The following is a 21,565-nucleotide window of genomic DNA, read 5'->3' on the forward strand; positions in this document are numbered from 1 at the left end:
CACATTAAAACATCTCAGTGCCCTATTACAGCCCTAGCATTGTCCAGGCTGCACGCCGTGCCAATACACAAAATGGACTTCGCAGTTGGTAGTGATCTTACGTACCGGATGGCTGCTGTGGTCATAGGCGTGTGCACAAAGGGGGGGGGGGGCAGGGGGCCAGCCGCCCCCCCCTTTTCACCTAAGTCAGCCCCACCCATTGACATAATAGGGAGGGGGCGCCGCGACTCGGGGGGGGGCACTGCGATGAACCTTTGCCCACCCCTTGAAGGGGAACCTATGGCTGTGGTGGCTTTGGTTATTTTATGGTTTATGCGACAGATAGCATTGGTAATTTCCTTGCATCTTTCTTGCTCGGCCTGCTCGCACAATCACTGCATTTGTCCTCTGCGTCATCGCATATCTGTAGCCTGTCGCAGCTTCACATGACAGTCTACTTGGCCTGCATCGCCTGGACATGCTGTCCCCTAAGTCTGGGCCCTCCTCGGGCCTCCCTTGTGGACTTTTTAGACACGCAGGCATGAATTGCTGGCAAAACCAATGCCATGGTAGTTTTTGGGTGTCACTACGTTACAATTTTAAACTGCTTTCTCGTTTTACGAAACGAAATAATTTGAGCATTGTCATCACTTTGTTGAACTGAGTCTCAACTGTACAAGCAATTTACGTCTAGAAGATATATACCCTTGAAGCACATTGTTAAACTGATTACTGCTAGCTTCTTGGTTTAATCGACTAATAGTTTGGGTGATTACCACAACCTTGAGATGGTACAAGGCTCAATTCTCTGACAAGAATCATTTTTTCTTCAGCTGCCAACTTTGTTTCCTGCAGTGCAAGGTTGGTTTCTTTTGTGGCAATGTGCTGCAGTTGTTAATACATTACAGTTACTGCTCTCCAGCAAGTAGTGTGATCTGCATGGTTTAGCCAGGCTCCTGCCCTGAACTTTTGGCTTTGTTCCAGTTGCATCATCACTGGCATTGGGTTGCGTGACAGTGCTGTTCCTTAAGCTAGTCTCGTACCACATGGTGAACCTGTGGTGCCGTCAACAGAGAGCATCCCGCAAGCACCATCGACGGAGGTCTTCATCTGGCAGTGACCGTGAGTGAAAGTTTTATTTACATTGACTGTGAACTCTTGTGATGATAATCGTGGCATATTTAATAATGGAGGGATGATTTATTTGGGTTTGTAAAACCACTCTAATTTGTGCACCCTTGCTTTTGGCTCATGTAGAAATCAGCCTATATTCAAATGGAACGAAATGAATTTTCGTTATGCAGCATTAAAATCTCCAAGCTGGACCATGTTGATTTTTAACAATGTAAGCAGTGAATTTCCACTTACACAGACGCTGCCATACCAATAGTTGGCATGACTATTCTATGAAACTATAAAAAAAAGAAACATGCAAAGTCTTTGCAAAGCACAGCACATGTCCCTTCAAGCCCTTATGGCTTCTTTAGCATCAACTGTTAAAAACTTGTCTATGCTTTGCTGTGCAGTGCTCCATCCACTGAGGTGAGTGCACCATTTGCTGGCATAACATCACATGTGTTTCTAGGGGTTATGTTCATAAAAATATATACGATTCATCATCGTAGTGAGGAGAGTAGAGATGTCAAGGTGACATTTTCGTAATAGTCAGTAGACACACTGTGATACGAGGGAAAATGATTTTTAATATGTGTAAAAACAGCTGCTTCAAAATCAGTGCTTGTGTTTGTTTTTCAAGCGCAGCTTGTATTGCTTGACTCATGTTGACAATGGCGTTATGGGTATTCGCAAAAAACTCATAGTGCATATGTGCCCCGCTACTGACCACTACTTGCCCACTAGTACTTACCAGTAGTGAGTAGTGGGTGCATATGTGCCCCACTACTCACCACTGATCCACTAAAACTGAAGAAGGGAACACATGGGTGGCAAACACCAAACCCAGTCTTGCTCAGAAGCTTGCAAGCAGCAGAAACCGATTTAGAAGTGAGGGATGGACTTCACACCAGCAGGTCCCCTCCCTCCAGCAGGTCCCTCTCCTCACCCACAGCTGGCGCACAGAAGGAGGCACAGGATGGGGAGGATCACTCCTTTGCCTCCGGAAAAGGGAGTGAAGGTGTGTTCGCTCGCTCTGCGTGCACCGTTTCTCACCAGTTCAAGGCTGGCTGTGAGATGGAAAAAATAGTACATCAGGCATGCACATGTCACAAGCTTCGCTTGTCAGCATTTTCCTGATAGGGGAAGAGCTCCTAATTTTTTTCTCTTTCTCCTTCATCTTGTAAGCATGTTCTACCCGGTCAAGCTGCTGTTTAGGTGTTATGGACACTGACTAGCTTCCCGGTGTGCACATACACACCTTGGTGCTCTACCGCCTTTGGAGGCACACCAGTGCTACTATATAGCGCAGAACACGACACACTCATAGTAATAAAGAAACACCAAGGTTATTAAACAACAAGTGAGTTCCTTCAGGGGGGCAGGGAGGCTGGGAACATATGCATTGTGTTTTGACTATGCTTGCTCTTGGGGGGGGGCAAAGGGGGTGGCAGGCGGAAAGCGGGGAGGGGGGAGGGGCTCCCCCCCCCCCCCCCCCCCCCCCCCGAGTTGGGTCAGCATGTAGTTGCTAAAACTAGAGCCAGTGGGGGGCACTGGCGCCGCCCCTGACTAGCAGTAGTCACCCCAAGAGAGTTTACAACGGGCTCTAGAAAGGCTGCTCCTCCAGCCTTCGCTCTGAATGTGCTGAGTGTTCCGCGCAGGCCTGGCGTTTTTCATTGTTCTGTCTCTTTTTTTTTTCTTTGTGTGTGTGTGTGTGTTTGTAAACATCCACTGCCTTGAATGTCTGTGGAGACAGCATCATGTAAAGATGCTATATTTGGACGTCCTTGCAAACATTTGGGCTTCTCTTAATGGCTGATGCTGCTTGCATTGCATTTCTCTAATTGGTTATAAACTAAGAATAAATATGAGCTCCACGCACAAAATTGCAGTGCAACTGTCCTTCACTAGTAAGAGAGTTGTGCCAGCTGGTTTTTGTTCACGGTGAAGCACTTTCTAGCTGCTAATGCAAATACTATACATATTGCAGTGTAAAATTAATATTTTCTAAGTGAAATGTCCTTTTTTCTTTGGCTCAGTTCTGATGTCAGAATCTCTAATAAAATTTTCCAGGATGCTAAAGTTTTTCACCTAAAACCAGTCGCACAAATGTGTACCTGTATGGCACTCTTAAACGTGTAGAGGTGCTTGACACCACGAAAATCAGTGAACGTAATTGGATGAAGCATCCATGCAAACCTTTTTTTTTTTTTTTTTTTGCATGCAATGGGAATATGTGTAGATGGACCCTATATTTTTTCTTAGGTTGTGACAGACTGTAGGAACATTTTTAGTGCACAAGTCCTTGTCCCTTCTTAAACATTTCTATTTTGTTTTTATACTTTGTCTTCAGGGTGGCTATATGAGATACGTAAAAAGTGCTACTGGACAGATATTTGACCTTTTGTGCTTCCCCGTGCATGTTCTCTGTATCTAGTCATTTCACTCTTTTCAAATTGAGATGAAAAACTGTATATCAGCATGCTGGTCCAGTTGACATCAAAATTTATGATGGGATATGTTGATAATCAGTTATTTAGGTGTGTTCAGCGACATAGGAGTGGTCTAACAGCCAAAACTAATGTTCTTATGTTGCTAACATATCTATTACTGTACACGGAGAGAGTAACTCCTTATGGAATACGCTATAGCTGATTAACTGATGTCACAATGTTCAGAGTACATGTGCTGAGTACATGATGCAGGTAGGCCTCACAATTTTTCCACTGTATTTGGGTTCAAGTCAACGTTGAACAGTATACCAAGGCTAGCTGCATTGTCAATTTTTACCAGTGGATCAGGGTTGTAGCCAGAATTTTATTTTGAGGGGGGAGATGAGTATGACACCCTTATAATGTATGTGCATGTATGTTTGTATGTGTATGTCTATATGTATGTACACGAACTAAAAATTTTGGGTGTGGGGCATAGATTGGCAAAAAATGTGGAGCTCGCTCCGACTCACTCATGAAAGATAGTTTGCCCTTAGAGCTCATTCGGACTCGGACTCCGCAAAATTTTCCTCAACTGGACTCACTCGAACTCAGACTCACGGCTCTATCCGAGTCTGAATGAGTCTACTCATGAGTCCGTTAGCACATAATTAGCTTTTTCATCCATGGTGTCAACGCCAATATCTCGCATAAATGGTGCTCTACTTGGCGCCTTTTAGTCTGATATCTTCAAATATAAGTTATCAGTGGTTGCAATCCAGTAAGGACATTTTTATTGAAAGAGATCACTCACACGAGATATTTTTATCAAAAACTACCTGTGAAAGAGCTTGCGGGGGGTGTCACCTCCCCACCCCCACCCCTCTGTAACTCACTCCTCTGATCAATAAATATTGAGCTGGTGTATGAACACTAGTGCTTTGAAGTATGTGTGAGTTGACGGGAGTATAAATGTGAGTCAACATAAGGCTGATATTAATGCTGAAGTTGTTTAAGAACCATAGGTCGGCAAAAAAGTACGGAGCTCACTCAGACTCACTCAAGAAATATATTTTGCGCTGGGGCTCACTTGGACTCGGACTCACTGAAATTTTCCTCAACTGGACTCACTCGGACTGAGTCTCACTGAAATTTTTCACAACTGGACTCACTCGGATTCAAACTCACCGAAATATTACTCACGTGGACTCACTCAGCCTCAGACTCGCAGCTCGATCTGAGTCTGAGTGAGTCGGAGTGAGTCCACTCATGAGTGAGTTTGCCAACCTGTGGTGTACTATCACCCCCTTTCCCCTGCCACTGGCTATACATTTATACAGTAGATTTTTGATCGTGGGAAAGAGTGGGTGCAGCTCCTCAACCTCACTACAATGGTACATATCAGTGTCCCTGCCTTTTCATCACAAGAGCTTAAAGCAGGTTTGCGAGATGCCAGAGTGAAAACCTTGAATAAAAAATACTGCTCTGCACAACAGTTGCTTTCATTCTGCTAATGACTACAGTTACTGGAGGCCTTCGTGGCAGAGGAGGTAGCATGTCGAGGGCTATGACTTGAAAAGCAATGTCACATGTGGGAAAGGACTCTACAAGCATAGGAAAATGTATCACTGTTGCTTGGAAGTAGAACTAAACTTTAGGAACTGCCCAAGTACATGTGTGCATGTATGCTTGTATGTGCAGTGCTCACGGATTGATGCACAACAATTTTAGAGCTAAGTAATGCTCGTACTTACATTTACACTGTCTTCAATGTGTGTCATGTTGGCATAATTTTGACTTGAACACCTACATCGGAGCTAACGTTACCCTTGGTGGCCTGGTTCGTAGCAGCATGACCGGGTTATCTTGAGCTATTGCACATACGAGTCATTAACTAAAAGTTCTGTTGTCGCGTTTCAGTCCGTGAGCATTGTACATGTATGCTTCACAAACGTGCCTGTGTGCACATACATCAACCTTTTTTCTGCATTGCAATGATGGTATAATGCCTTTTTACAGTTAAGCTCTCTCAAAATTTAAAATTTTATGTGAACTGCACAAGTGCAGCTTTCCTGTATGTTTTACGTCCATTGATGCTCACACTTTTTGCAGGAAGTTGAAGTTGCAAGGAGTGTAATTAACTATAATCAAACTTTCATATTTTTGCTGTTATGGTGCATATGTATTGCAAATTGATGGCAATCAAATTCTAAGCAGTGTTGTTTTTCTTGATTTGACTACAAGGCCTATACTCCAAGATATTCATCCCAAAATTTATTAGTTCCACAATTTGCATTCTGTGGTAGGTATCTCAGCGGAAAGATATGCTTTGGAGCATCCCAACTTATAGTGTAATATTTTTTTTTTTTTCTCAGGTGAGAGCAACAGTTAAAAGGTTATAAGCTTCCTTGTCTTCTCTCTGGCACACAATATACATATCATGGTTCTATATGTAGTTTGGTATACATGCATGTGTATTGGAGCAAGGGCCACTGGTGAAAAGACTGCCAGTGTCATCGGCAGGGTGACACTGATTCACGTTGGCTGCCTCGTAAGTAGAGGTGCGGAACTGAGAACGAATGGTTTTACAGTACGAGGTTGCTTTTCTGTTGCGATGTACTAGTTGCTAATGCATTAAAGCTATTACTGTCCAGCGGGCATAGCTTGGTCAGATTTTTGCCTTGAATGTCAGGCTTTGTTTCAGTTACATCATCACTGACATTGGGTGGCATGATAATGCTGATAGTGCATGACATTCTTGTGTGAGCTTTTAGTTTTACTGTGGTTTGCAGCATGGCTAAGATAAACAATGAGAAAATAGAAATATTCAAAGGTGTATTGGCTCTTAGCTGAGGGTTGTTGCATGTCTTCATGCATGATGCAGCCCTTGTAGGTGCATAATAGAAGTATGATTGAACATCTCCTGGAAACTTTTATGGAACAATGATTGTTTATATCCTGTCTAATAATGCTCATATGGCGTCACACAGAATGGTGCAAGTAAGTGCATTATAACTCTATTCCACACATCTCTCATGGAAAAAAAATAAAATACAGGAAATAGGATAAGACAAGACAGAATTATGCTTTGTCCTGTATGCTCGTTATCATCCGTTTCTTGCTCCTGCTTTTATCTGCATAAAAACTTGCCAATGATATCAAATTCTGGTGTTTTTTCAATATGGAATGTGTTATGTACTTCTAACACACTTTTGGACACTGGTGCCCAATAGGCACCTGTGACAGGGTCTGATCTATGAAGCTTCAGTTTACGCATTTCTTAATATTAATATTTGTGCTAACATTTTCAGAGATAACACAGGGTGTGAATGGACGAACCACCAATGGCCACATGGCAAAGTTTGTCGTCTACCCTGATAATTTGAACCTGTACGGTAAGATTTATTTTATACACAAAATTTTCTTATTTACAAATTTTCAGAGTAGAATAGTGTAGAGCAAACATACTTTACTGCATAACTACATAGACCATTTGCTGAAAGTACCATATTTTTGAGGCTATAGTTCGCATGTGATATAGTGTCCACTAGGGGCCAATTTGGGCTTAAAATAAAGTTTTTACGTAGTGCACACCCAACATATGGTCTGCAGCAACAAACTTGAACAAAAAATAGGTATTTTTACCTTGTCTCACATGAGTAGACAGTAGCAAGAAATAATTTTATTGTCGGCCTGCTAAAGCCTGGGGCCATTATTAGACTGCTTTTAGAGGAGTCAATCGTGAAGTCATCATCAAAATTGCTTTCATTGAGGCTGTCAAAACAAAACAAGTCAAGCACTTGTTTTTACATTGGGATGGAGACATTGATATCTCGATGTCTTCATCCTGATGTCTTCGTTTCTTATTAACAAACCAATTATTCATGCAATATCAGTTTTAAGATTCATTCATTCATTCATTCATTCATTCATTCATTCATTCATTTATAAATACTGCAACCTTCACCAAGGGTTTTAGCATAATTTATTTACATTTGTTTGGTTTTGCGAATTGGTAAACACTAAAATACTATACAGGGAAGGGAAGTATGCACTTTGGCAATGCACCACAGCGATTCACAGAAATCAAGCACAAGAGCGTAAAATAATACATAACACCACAGGAATCAACACAGGAGCATACAAGGTGTTTCAAGAAATGTGTCCAAATGTGGCCTTCACAGTTGCTTTTTTTGTAGTGGCAGGCATCTTAAGATGGTTAAAGACATCATTTAGGACAGTAATTAAGAAAGTGAAAAATTAACTTTTTTTAGTGGAGTTAGGTGGTTATGCCAAATGGGAGAATTGAAGTTCTTCACGTGAAGAATCCATCACTGCTTTGAGATATAGAAAAAGCGGCCATTAGTAATTATTGTGGTGTAATGAAGTTCAATCAAATTAACTCATTGTGCACCACTGAGATGCATGTGACGCTGCCATTCAGTTGGCATCACACAGAGTACAGTTATGTTTGGGACAATAGAGGATCCTTCATGCTGGTGTGTTAATACAACTTGTAGCTTTCACTGCATGCATGGAATTCGAGCACTCAGCAAGGCAGAAACTGAGCCAGTGGTGAGGTTAGTGAAGATAATTGAGATGCCACAGTGGCTGCATAGTCTATAGAGATGCCTGCAACCTTGTGGTTGCGGTGTCATTTCAAAACAGTGTTGCAGCTGTATGTTCGTCAAAGACTGGCATACAGCTGCCACTACGCGGCAGCTGTTTTTGATTTTGTGATAGTTTGGGGGTCATTTAAGCATCCTGTCCCACCTTAGGAACTTGAATGAACATACTGTAAAGTCCAGAGCCCCCCCCCCCCCCCCCCTATGGTGAAGGATAATTAGACAAGATTTGGAGGAGGGGCCCTTGCTCGGTCATGGATCAAAATTCAAGATGGCGGTGGAAGAGCTGCTAAGAATAAAGAATGCACGCCCGTGTGCTTCTTATGAAATGCTTTATTGAATATGCATGCATTCACTGTTTTCATTCGCCCTTGTTGGGCGAATAAAAACAGTGAATGAAACCGTGAATATAGTGGGAGGGGAGAAGAGACCGCATATTTGAAATCTTCCGAAGAAGGGAGGGGGGCGCTTGCTCGGGTAGGGGCGCTTGCTCGGGATTTTACGGTAGTGATAGTGAAATATTGCGGAAGACACACATTATCTGTGTGTGTCTTCTTGGAGTCCTTCTGCTGTTAAATTCATTCAGATTATACTTAGGTTATTTGTGTTGAATGGTGGCTGTGCTAGTAATTGTAGAACAAGTGGGTAATATATCAAGCATGAAGAGTTCATTAATGGCAAGTTTCACAAGAGATGCTTTATTCCATTTTTACAGATATTTATTATTTCATCTTTGTGCCAACCCTCTGCTATGAGCTCAACTTTCCAAGGTCATCAAGAATAAGAAAGCGCTTCCTGTTTCGCCGGTTTCTGGAATCTGTGAGTTAAATTGCTTAACTTTCTTGCAAAGAAAAAAATTTGACATCTTAAACCTTTGCAACATAGGCAGAACTGACAAAGTAAAGCAACATCTGCATAAAGCCTTGTCACTGTATCTTTTTCAGTATAGCATTGCATTGCATTTTTTCCTGATGTGAAGTAATTGTTACCTGCTGTTAAGTATATATTTGAGCCATTAGTGACTTCATGTAACACCATGAGTATGTGAACAGCAGTGAGCTCTCTTTAGCACATGTTCTTTGAGCTTGCTGAGACATTTCCTTGTGGCCTGAAGATTACTATCTAACCATCTCATGCATGAGCAACCCTGTTTTCTTTTACCTTCCACTTTGGCTAGCATCAGTTTACATAACATTGAATTGGCAGCACACATGACATGCCTAAGTAGCAAAGATTTTGTTTGAGGGCCTTTGATACGAAAAAATATTTGTTTAATCTTTTTTCTGACTGAAAAGTTAGTTCGTTTACCCAAATGGTTTCCTTATATGTATGCTTGTGCGAATATTCGAGCAGTTAGAATATTCGAACGAACATTACAGTAATCGAATTCGCTTCGAAACTAATTTAAATTATTCTAAATTTCAAAGTATTTGAAATGAACGAATAGACATATAAAACTGCATGTAACCCCCTGTAAAGGTGGTTTCACTGCAACGCAGAAGTGCTATACCGTGAAAACACCTGTTCAGGGGAGATCTGCACTGCTGTGTAGGCCCACTTCAAGGTAAATAAACAAATTACCCTAACATCGATTCATCATTCTTTTAGGTTTAAAAGCTGCGTAACGTATTTTACAGGTTATCACTTGCATTCTACCGAAAGTCAAATCCTGCTACTATTCAAAGTTGCTTCCACTTCCCTTTGAACCAAGAAGAATGACATTTGCTTATGCCTTGTTCCAAGTTTAAAAAATATTGTGCAGGTTAGTTTGGTCATGACAAATATGCACATTTTTCATTATAGTATGTCATGCATACCATTCGAATTCAATTCGAAATTATTCGACCAAATCACTATTCGCTTCGAACCTAAAATTGACTATTCGCACAAGCCTACTTATATCCATTTCCAATATCTCGGTGCTTTCTGTAAATCAAGAAGATGGGTAGTTTCTTAACAAAAAAATTAAGGCAGCTTTGCACTAGTGGTGCCAAGCCTGAAGGAAATGCGGATCTGGGCGACCTTCTTCGTTTCTCTTTATTTTTCTCTTTCTTTCGTCATCTCTTTATTTCTTTTTCTCCCTTCTTTCTATTTTTCTATGTGTTTTTCATCTGTTTATTTCTATTTCTTTCTCTATTTCTCGCTTCCTCTTTCTTTCTACCTCTTTCTGTCTATTTCTTTCTCTCTCTTTCTTTGATTCTTTCTTTTTCTGTATGTTCTTTCTCTTTCTGTTTTTTTTCTTTTCCTTCTCTTTATTTCTCTCTTTCTATGCTATGCTTTACTCTCTCCCCTCCTTCTTTCTCTCCTCCTCACCCTCACTTCCCTTTCCCACCCGCTTGCTATACTGTACTATACAAGGCTATGTTATGCTCTGCTAGTGTGCCCGGATAGTCAAGTGGTTATGATGCTAGTCTTCGGATCGTGGGTACACGGTTTCGAATCCCGCCTCATCAACAAATTTTTTTCGCCAAGAATTTTTCTTTCTCTTTCTTTCTGCCCCTCTGTCTCTTTCTCTATTTCTTTCTCTCTCTCTGTACTCGTTCTCTCACCCATCAGAGTTGTTCTTCCTACGCTGGACAAATAGGCACACGTGTTCTGGGAGCAAAGCAAAAGATGAAGAGGACCAAAATAGCCCTTGCCAGTTCATGATGATGATAATTATCTGTCGGCGACGAACGGTATAACGAAAAGCTTAACAGCTCCGCTGTAAAGTGGAATTCATGATGAGGAGAAAAAAAATCTTCCAGGGAAAAAAGAACATGCCTAGCATATGTGAGGATAACCTGGAAGTTTAACAAGTCATTTGTCGTGATCAAAGCTTTCTAAGGGCAACCTTAGTTGTACGAAAGTGGTGTATGTGCTCATTTATTGAGGATCATGTCAGTTTACTCCTTTCATAATGGTCCTGAAATGCTTCTGAAAAAGCTTGTCAATAAGCACTGATCTCAGCACAACAATGTATCGATGTCATGCACTTCATGTGAAAGATGTGACATCAGTGAGTGGCATTATGATTGTTAGTTGAAAATGCAATGTGCAGTGTAGGTACTCGTGACATTGTGAGTACCACTAAAAAAAAAAAATTCGGCAGATCCCACGTACCGTGGGAGTCGATGTTATGCGAAGCATGCGGCGGGAAGGTGACTGTGGCCTAATTTTGTTACTAAGTGACACGTTACAAAATGACGCTAATGATTTGTATAAATTTTATACGCACTCATATATGTTGAAGAGCCGCATATGTGTTATATAACCAGTTGTTTACGGTTGGGTAACGCTGCCAATGGCAACGTGGGAATTACCAACACCAGAAGCAGTAAGCTGATATGTAGTGCTGTACTCTCAACTATGGTTTATTGGAAGGAAGGGCACAAATAAATATACACAGAGGTCAACCGGCTAACAACCGTGCAACTGCGCATGTGCATCAGAGCCATCCCAGCGCTCGTGTCTTCATATCCTTGGTCTACGTCCTCGTCTTTTTTGCGCTGTAAGCTGATCGAAAATGAACTATATAACCAACTAGCCCAGGTTTCCCTTCTTATATCATAGGCAACTTTCGTTAATGTATTCATCCGGGGTCGAGCAATGCTTCAATATTGCTTGCTGAATCAGGAATACAAACGTAATATTTATTAATAATAATAATATCTGGGGTTTAACGTCCCAAAACCAAGATATGATTATGAGAGACGCCGTAGTGAAGGGCTCCGGAAATTTCGACCACCTGGGGTTCTTTAACGTGCACCTAAATCTAAGTACACGGGCCTCAAACATTTTCGCCTTCATCGAAAATGCAGCCGCCACGGCCGGGATTCGATCCCGCGACCTTCGGGTCAGCAGTCGAGCGCCATAACCACTAGACCACCGTGGCGGGGCAACGTAATATTTATTAGACTGCTATAAAAATGGAGTCAACGCTGGAACGACAGACGTTAATCTGATATGACGCCTGTATCGTTGGAGTACACACCGTAGGAGTATCATGTAGTGTTTATTGCTTTCTTGTAAAATTAGATAGCAAGCACCACAACCACAATTGACGTTGCACCGATATTACGCCTGCGTAGGCTGTTTTTCCAAACCAATTTATAGACCTGGCGTGGCTCAGTGGTAGAATACCTGATTGCCATGCAGAATGCTTGGGTTCGATTCCTGCTGGGATCCTAATTTTCATTCTTTCCATTCGTCGAGTCAACGCTGCCGATATTGGTTTTCCTTAACGCTCTAGCGTTTAAGTTACCATTGTCTGTTCTCGCCGTTCCTGGGTAGATATAAACTCTCAATCACCTGTGGCGCATACCCGTACACCTCGGCTCGTGGCAAACGGGTATGTGCCACACGTGTCTAGTGGAAAGGGTTTGACGACGTACACGACAAGATTTTCAGGTTATTCATGTCACGACCCGACAATCATATTCGTCAAATCTTCTTACCCTTCCATGCCAATTTTGGTCTACACCAAGTTAAGGAGGCGATCATGAGAGCACCCAGACGTAGGCGGCTAGATAGATAGATAGATAGATAGATAGATAGATAGATAGATAGATAGATAGATAGATATAGATAGGTAGGTAGGTAGGTAGGTAGGTAGGTAGGTAGGTAGGTAGGTAGGGTAGGGTAGGTAGGTAGGTAGGTAGGTAGGTAGGTAGGTAGGTAGGTAGGTAGGTAGGTAGGTAGTAGGTAGGTAGGTAGTAGGTAGGGTAGGTAGGTAGGTAGGTAGGTAGGTAGGTAGGTAGGTAGGTAGAGGTAAGGTAGGAGGTAGGTAGGTAGGTAGGTAGGTAGGTAGGTAGTAGGTAGGTAGGTAGGTGTAGGTAGGTAGGTAGGTAGTAGGTAGGTAGGTCGGTAGGTAGGTAGGTAGGTAGGTAGGTAGGTAGGTAGGTAGGTAGGTAGGTAGGTAGGTAGGTAGGTAGGTAGGTAGGTAGGATAGGTAGGTAGGTAGGTAGGTAGGTAGGTAGGTAGTAGGTAGGTAGGTAGGTAGGTAGGTAGGTAGGTAAGGTAGGTAGGTAGGTAGGTAGGTAGGTAGGTTAGGCTAGGTAGGGTAGGTAGGTAGGTAGGTAGGGTCGGTAGGTAAGGTAGGTAGGTAGGTAGGTAGGTAGGTAGTAGGTAGGTAGGATAGGTAAGGTAGGTAGGTAGGTAGGTAGGTAGGTAGGTAGGTAGGTAGGTAGGTAGGTAGGTAGGTAGGTAGGTAGGTAGGTAGGTAGGTAGGTAGGTAGGTAGGTAGGTAGGTAGGTAGGTAGGTAGGTAGGTAGGTAGGTAGGTAGGTAGGTAGGTAGGTAGGGTAGGTAGGGTAGGTAGGTAGGTAGGTAGGTAGGTAGGTAGGTAGGTAGGTAGGTAGGTAGGTAGGTATGTAGGTAGGTAGGTAGGTAGGTAGGGTAGGTAGGTAGGTAGGTAGGTAGGTAGGTAGGTAGGTAGGTAGGTAGGTAGGTAGGTAGGTCGGTAGGTAGGTAGGTAGGTAGGTAGGTAGGTAGGTAGGTAGGTAGGTAGGTAGGGAGGTAGGTAGGTAGGTAGGTAGGTAGGTAGGTAGGTAGGTAGGTAGGTAGGTAGGTAGGTAGGTAGGTAGGTAGGTAGGTAGGTAGGTAGGTAGGTAGGTAGGTAGGTAGGTAGGTAGGTAGGTAGGTAGGTAGGTAGGTAGGTAGGTAGGTAGGTAGGTAGGTAGGTAGGTAGGTAGGTAGGTAGGTAGGTAGGTAGGTAGGTAGGTAGAAACGCTCAAAGTGCCAGAGGTTCGCTAGGAAATGCTTCGCATTTAACACGGAACTGCATTTTCCAACCATGTTAAGTACGACAGACTCACAGCCACGGTGTTCCTGCCATAGGAATGATGCATCAACGTGCCAAGCACTTCGTGTGCCATGGCCACCTTGTGGAAGCTGTTGTTAACACAGGTGTTAATCCATGGTGTCTGAAATTAGGCTTTGTGCTGCCTAATCACTGAGGCAATGGGAACGCCTTGCATCAAGAGACTGAGCGGGCCTGCCAACCATTGCATCTCAACTTCCGCTAATGCTTGGCTGCCATTGGTGATATGATGTCATGGGAAAGTGAAATATGGCATTTTGAGTCTCCAAAATTTGAATTTGATCACATTTTAAACTTACTGGCCGACTTATTGGTTTTTTGTGAATTAATTGTAGTAATTCTTTTTGCTCTGCGAACATGCGAATAAATCTAAAGCAACTATGATGGCTTGAAAATGTGTTGCAGGGCCCCTTTAACTCTTAACAGATTAGTCAGTTCCATACCAATAAAGCTGATTCTTATGAGTTTTTATGTTCAAATGCATTCAAAATTTAATCATGAATGGTTACATAAGTCGCCATGGTAACAAATTATGCCTCTTTAATGTCATGTTTTAAAACTGTATCTGTGTGTTTCACCCAGGAAGGTGATACTCCAAAAGCACTGTTCTCATGAAGAGGCTAATGACCCAAGTTGATTGTGTCGAGCCATACCATTTGCCACATGCCTTGAAGTACTAAGGATCTCAACACATATAGGTCAATGCAGTCATCATTTTTCTGAGAAAAAACATTGTTTTGTGAGGATAACTTGAAAATGTTGTAATAATTGGACACTTATCACTTGTAAAAGGTGGCAAAACATCAATTTTGCAGATACCATTCTGAAGTACCTTAAATCATGTTGGCACTGGCTTAAGGATTTCTACTAAACAACTATGGCTTGACCACTTAAGAAGTTCAGTAATCTTCACTGAAATCACCAGTATGAAATGTTGGTATTCTACCTAGCTGTTTCACTGAAAGCAGCATTGTACAAGCAAGCGAGATGTATATTGTAAATAATACCTTTTTAATCAGTTATGCAATACAGTTTGAATTCGCTTTACTTATTTCTACCATTTTCTTTTTCCAAGTTATTGCTGTTGCAGCTCATCCTGGCCTTGGCCCAGCAGTGGATAGTACCCATTATGGAAAACTCTCTGAAGCCTTTTCAGGTAATTAAATTGTCCAGACTAATGAAAACTTAACTGAGAATCTTAAAACTTATCTTCTGTTATCCTTTGAACACAAGGTCAAATGTAACCGACCAGCGGATAATGACATATTTGTGAAATGCCCACATGACAACATTTAGGTTCTTTTTTCTTTGTTTCTTATGGTTCCTAATACTCTTAACCAGCTAAACAAGAAATAGGAACGTAATATTCCTATATTTGTAGATTTCATTTAACTGTCTTCTGATACTTACTTGCATCTAATTATCATAATACTTGCAACTTCTGCGCTGCATGATATTGAAATACTATATGCCTGCACAGGTGTGGCAGTGCTTAGCTCACAACCTCTTACAGTGCAGTTCTAAATCAAAGCTTTTTCCCTCCCTCCTGGGGTTCAAGTTTCTTGTCGGATAGACAATTTACGTAGCACTGATTGCAGACCAACAAAGTAGTGTCAGTGAGCGCACCTCTGTTCTGCATGATCAAACAATAAATTGTAAAATAAATCATATCCCTATAAGTAGCTATTATGTCTAAAGCACGTGGACATTCAAGTGGAACAGCAAATATATTATATTCAATGAATTCTTCAATTTACTTGATTTTACTGAACTCAGTCATATTTTTTTTTAACAATTGGGTGTAAGCCATTGGGTATGCATGTGCATTCATGGCCATCCCTCCTAGAATGGGTGTGTGCCCCAGTGCTATAAGGGACATATAAAAGTCTGAAATGTGGTCATTTATGTCATACCTCCCTATGCACGTACCTCTCGTTGCCACTCTTTGCACCACATGCATCATACATCTTTGTCCTTGTGACACGGACAGTAAAATATAGGTAACAATACCCTGCACATACCATTCACTACTGCAGCTACCTAACTCAAAGAAGTTTTGCATCATTCAGATCGTAATATTGCATTCGATCGGCATTTCTTTTTTTTAAAGCAGGTAAGGTGAAGGATCACAAATTTGTTCTTCAAAGCTTTCAATTACTTTAGGGAACTGTTTAAATGGCAGCCAGTGAAATTTTCTGATAGCCAGTAAGTTATATGGCAGCAGTATTCGTTATGAAATGCACCTTCATTAAACTGCTCTGAGCTTTTTCCAACTGAATGCATTTATGCGTCGTAATCGTTGTGTCACTGTACAGATGAACAGAAAGAGAGCAAGCCATCTTCTGCTTTGTTTTCAGCAAGTGCCTCGGTCACACTGCTTCTTTGTATCACACAATTTCAGCCATTTGTTTGTAGCTTATGTTTTAACGCGATAGCGTTAGAGAGCTCGTATCGCAGAAATTCCGCCGTCGGCGTCGGGGCCGTTGGTTGTGAGCGAAAAATCATCATCTTGTCCGTGACCGAAAAATCGAAAAAGCTGCAAATAAAATAAATAATAAAAATGTTGGGTCCGAGTGAGAATCGAACCCAGGCCGTCTGCGTGGCAAGCAGGTGTTCTACCACACAGCCACGCCACTGCTTGGAGCTGCACTGAAAGTAACTTTCATGCTTCCCAAAAATACGCGTCCTGTATACAGGTGTCAAAGTACGAGATGTAATATCGGAGTAATACTGCGTGGTACAAGCGTACATTGCCATCGGGCGTCACACCACGTCAATATCATAACGACTTGGTGGTTTAAAGCCAGCCGCCCATTACAAAAGGCACATATTACTGCGAGTATTCCCTTAAGACCACGTAGTGGGTGCATCGCAACTTCGAAAAAGTTTCTCGCGCATAATAGCTCCTGGTTTAAAGCATGCTACCCATTACATAAGGCACACACCTTAGTTCGCGCATTCTGTTAAACACTCGTAGTGTTGGAACTGCGCACTAGGAACAGAATATCGCTATCGCGTTCAACTCTTAAAGGCGAAGCTTAAGCGTCCCCCAATTTTTTTTGTACTCGCTCCTGTGTGCTGCAGAGGAAGCAGTATGAGAATGAAAGTTTTAGCACCGCAAGGGGGTTGACTTATTGGTAGGAGTGTGTGAATATTCGAAATTTCGAATATTTTTCAAATAGTGTTTGCTATTCGATTCGATTCGCACTGGAATTTTACTATTCGAACTATTCGAACTTCCCCAAAACAAATACAGTCAACGTCCGATTGAAAGTGACCCCTTCAGATTTTCAATATGCTTCACCTCATTACACTCTCGTATTGCGGCAAAGCCGCCTTTCAAGCTCCGTTACGGTCGAACTTTGCCAAGAGACAACGTCCAATTGGAAGTGGTCCCTAGATTTTCCATATGCTTCACCTCATCACACCCTGGTATTGCGGCAAAACTGCCTTTCAAACTCTGCTACGGTCGCAGATGTATTAACTCAAGAAAACGCTGATTCCAACATGGATATGAAAGATGTGACAGAGGTGGGGGCTCAACTAATGCTGTTTTGGACCTGAAATTTGGGCAGGAAGTCCGAAAAATCGGAAGCCGAAGCTTTTTAGCATCCAACATTTCAGATGTTCTTATATATCGACGTCTACGAGGCAGATCTGGAACTCCGGACTTGAAGGGAGCACACCCTTCTCCGCCAGATCAGTGGGGCTTCCACAGAAGTTGAAAGGGGAGGAGAGGCTGAGGAAATGGCATCTTTGCCTATCACATGTAAAGTGTTACCGGCAACACTTTGGTTGCACCAAATCATGTACATAAATAGAATTTGGCCTCTACATTGCCTCATTCTTGATAAGACAACTATGAAACACCAGCCCGCCAGTGCATCAACCTAGCGAAAAGAAACACTTTCATGTTGCCTTCTCATAAGAATATGCTTAGGAATCCTCTCTAACTTTTTTTTCTGCATTTTCGCTTCGAAGTATTCGAAAAATATTCTAGAAATATTCAATAAATATTCGAAAAATGTTCGATTTGATTCGCACTCTCACTTCAATATTCGAATTCGCTTCACACCCAAAATTTTGCTATTCGCACAGCTCTACTTATTGGCGCTATCGTTTGAAGTTAACCTATAATATATAACAAGTCGTCTGAAAAACTAAAGAAAGAAATGGATTGAAATATTGCAAACAGTTATCGCATGTACCTGTGGGCGAAGAAGTCTTTTGCTGCATAGCGACAGTATTTTTACAGCGAAAGCTGTTATGAGGTCACAACAACAGCAGATTTTGGTGGCACAGTTGTCCACCGCCGGCGTCCGTTACCGCTGTCATGCGCAATGATAAAAAAAGTCTAGAATCGAGCAGGGTTTAAACCCAGGCCCTCTGCGTGGCACTCAAATATTCTACAACAGAACCACGCAGGTGCTTGAAGCTCTTTCGCAAAAAGACCCTATGCAGGCGTCAAATTGCACAAGGAATCGCGTTAACACTTTCGTGACCACGGAAAAATTGGTTGTTTTTGGCTAGTCCAGGAAATATTTTTTTCCTGCCACAGAATATAATTGATGCTAATGTGTAGGGTATCAAATAAAGGAAGAATTGGTCTTTCCAACAGTATTAATTTCAAACAACGGATTTATTTGGAATTCAATATAAAAATTATCAAAGAAAAATGCATCAAAAAGAAAGAAACATTCATAAAAACATCAATGCTACTCCGCAATGGTTAAACATTTAAAAAAATCGAAATATATGTTTTGAACGCAAAGCCCTCATACAATAATAGTGGAAATATAAGGTCTGTAAGTGCAAAGATTATTTACATAAATACAAGAATATAGGCACTAGTGCCCATCATGCCACCGCGCGCTGCAGGTTCTCGACGCGGTAAAACAAAGGCTGGCTGCGCATGTTCGAGGAAAAAAATTTTTTTTCTGTTCAACTTTCCTAGCATAGTTTGCAGTTCTGGTATTTTTCAATTTTCCTGTGTATTTGTTGAAATGAATAGTGTAGCCTGTTCCAAATCTGCAAAAATCCATAATTGTACCCTCATTTGACCTCTTTCTCGCTCATATACTGCCGAATACCATACCAACCTTCATATTTCACCATTTTCTCATCCACTGAAAGGTTCCGATGGGGTTAAAAGATAGCGTAGAAAAATCGTTCATGCGTTGCTATAGAGAAGACATGGGGTGAAGATTCTCGTGGGATGCGACGGTCGTCTTCTTCAGATCAGAGGCACTCAAGAAGCCTTGAACCTTTTCCGTGGCATCACTGACGGTGGACGAAGGCCTGCAAATATGTGTCGTCGACACCAACACCAATGCAAGCACGGGACTTCAACGATTACCATGTACACATGGAGTCAGACGAACTTGCTCATCTTCTCTTCAGTAATGGATCCGTCCCTCTCACTGTATGTTGGCTTTTCGAAAGTATGCATCCACGCATACTTATCTGTGTGGTTGCATATCTCTCTGACGACTTCTGTGGTAAAAAACAACACGAAGACGCCGCCGCGCAGCACACCGGAGCGTTGGGTCAAAGTGTGCTCCGCGCAGTCTTCGCGAAGAGAACTGCACTCTTTCTGCAGACGGCGCCAAATGCTCCCGCCCGAACGAAGTTAACACCTTGCAGATAAGAGCTGCTATTTTTAGAACACACCGGATACGTTTACATCGACGCGCGGCAGCGATAAAACGACCCGAGGAGAAGACGAAAATTACCGGCGGATAGCTGCTGATGTTCCGGGGAGGTTTGACGCACTTTCGCCGTCCGTACTGAAGCCTGGCAAATCTAAGTCGTCTTCCGTGTCTGTAGTGCTACCATCATCCAGATATTCCCGCTCATATTAATCGGAATCCGTCGAAATTAGCCGTTTCTGTGGAACACCCGCGAGCGGCGTCGACGCGAAGTCTGAAACAATGAGCGCTCACCTACCCGACTGCGAACGAGCTTTAAAGATCTTCCCGCGGTGGAAAAAACAAACTCGCAAACAAAAGTGATAAAAAACTTGTTATTTTATGCTTTGTATTGCGTGAGCTGTCCAGAACCGCTCAGAGAGTGCCAAAACTTGATCTTGAAGTCATCGATAACATACTATCGATGGGAGTAGGTGCGGTCACGAAAGTGTTAACAGATGTAATATAGCGTGGTAGAAGAGCAAAATTACACCAGGCATCACACAATACGAATTGCATAATGGGTAGGTGGTTTTAAGCTTCCCACCCATTGCAATGGGTTCAGCCATAATTCTTAATTGTCATTAGACACAGCGTCAACAAAGTGCCCGTAACGCCTTACAGATGTGTAGCGGGTACCTCGCTCCTCCGCAGAATGCTGAATAATGGCATAATGGGTGCTTTTCTACTTTGCCAAATTATGCTAATCAGAACTAACAGAAGCCAGGGAAAGTATAGGTGACATTATTTGTTGTAATTATGACATAAATGTGCAGAAATTAAAGTGGACGAAAAGACAACTTGCCGCCAGCAGGGACTGAATCTGCAACCTTCGAATAATGCGTCCAAGGCTCTACCAATTGAGCTATGGCGGAGGTCAACCTCCCGTATACTTTATCGAGTATATATCTGTGCATTTAAAACTTGGGAGTGTTAGTCAGCGCCGCTTGTAGCCATGACGGCAAGTGCAGAACACTCTGCTTTTGCCTACTGGCATCAAGTAGCACATAATCTTTTTACGAGCTGGCAGTTGACCAATAATCCCTCGCGTACTACCTGAAGGCATCAAGTCTGCCAGAACGAGACCCTCTCTATGAATGAATGAAAGAAGGGGAATTTAAGGGCTTGTTTTCTTTATTAGACACAATGTTAATGAGAACCAACGGACAATCAAGCCACGGAAAGTATAGGGGACGTTATTTGTTGTAATTATGATATAAATATGCAGAAATTAAAGTGGACAAAAAGACAACTTGCCACCGGCAGGGACCAAACCTGTGACCTTCGATTAACGGGAGGTCTACCACCATAGTAGCTCAATTGGTAGAGCATTGGACACATTCGAAGGTTGCAGGTTCGGTTCCTGCCGGCGGCAAGTTGTCTTTTCGTCCATTTTAATTTCTGCGCATTTATATCATAATTACAGTAAGTAACGTTCCCTATACTTTCTGTGGCTTGATTGTCTGTTGGTTCTCATTGACGTCGTCTAACAAAGAAAACGAGCCCTTAAATTCCCCTTCTTTCATTCACAAAATTATGATGATTTATGGCATTGTGGATATTTTGCAACTGTACTTGTAGCAGTTGCCATAGGCGTGCACAGGGTGTTCTTCACTATACGGGGGAGGGCGGGGGGGGGGGGGGGGCAGGTTTCATTGCAGCACCCCCCCACCCCAATTGGCTGATTCCGAAAGAGAACAAGCTCCACAGTGGATGGAAAAATGAAATGAAGCGATAACATGCTTCTCACAAAGGCCATTGGTCCTCAGCTTTCCAGAGTAAAGGGGGAAAATAACAGTTCTTTGAACGCAACATCAGGGGTCCTTGGTCACCATGATCGTCAAAAAGCATGCGTAGCCATAACCCTGCACATTAAAAAATGACGTAGTAGGACCTACTGAGTGAAGGTATGGGGCGGGATTGGCACACC

General features: G+C 42.4%; 1 protein-coding gene across 4 annotated transcripts in view; it reads left to right on the forward strand.

The window, feature by feature from the left end:
* Positions 1-21,565, forward strand: part of LOC119403260 (diacylglycerol O-acyltransferase 1) — a 165,161-nt gene that overhangs the window by 112,382 nt on the left and 31,214 nt on the right. For 3 of the 4 annotated variants that reach the window (XR_007417002.1, XM_037670214.2, XM_037670207.2), the window contains 4 exons: positions 964-1,101; positions 6,836-6,919; positions 8,865-8,968; positions 15,024-15,104. Coding sequence is in view for 3 of the 4 variants with exons in the window: in XM_037670214.2 (XP_037526142.1) it covers positions 964-1,101; positions 6,836-6,919; positions 8,865-8,968; positions 15,024-15,104 (407 nt within the window). In the remaining variant the exon portion in view is untranslated. The remainder of the gene's footprint in view (positions 1-963; positions 1,102-6,835; positions 6,920-8,864; positions 8,969-15,023; positions 15,105-21,565) is intronic. The other variant, XM_037670221.2, reaches the window with a different exon arrangement.

This window comes from Rhipicephalus sanguineus, chromosome 1, assembly GCF_013339695.2.
Source record: "Rhipicephalus sanguineus isolate Rsan-2018 chromosome 1, BIME_Rsan_1.4, whole genome shotgun sequence".
Taxonomy (NCBI): Eukaryota; Metazoa; Arthropoda; class Arachnida; order Ixodida; family Ixodidae; genus Rhipicephalus; species Rhipicephalus sanguineus.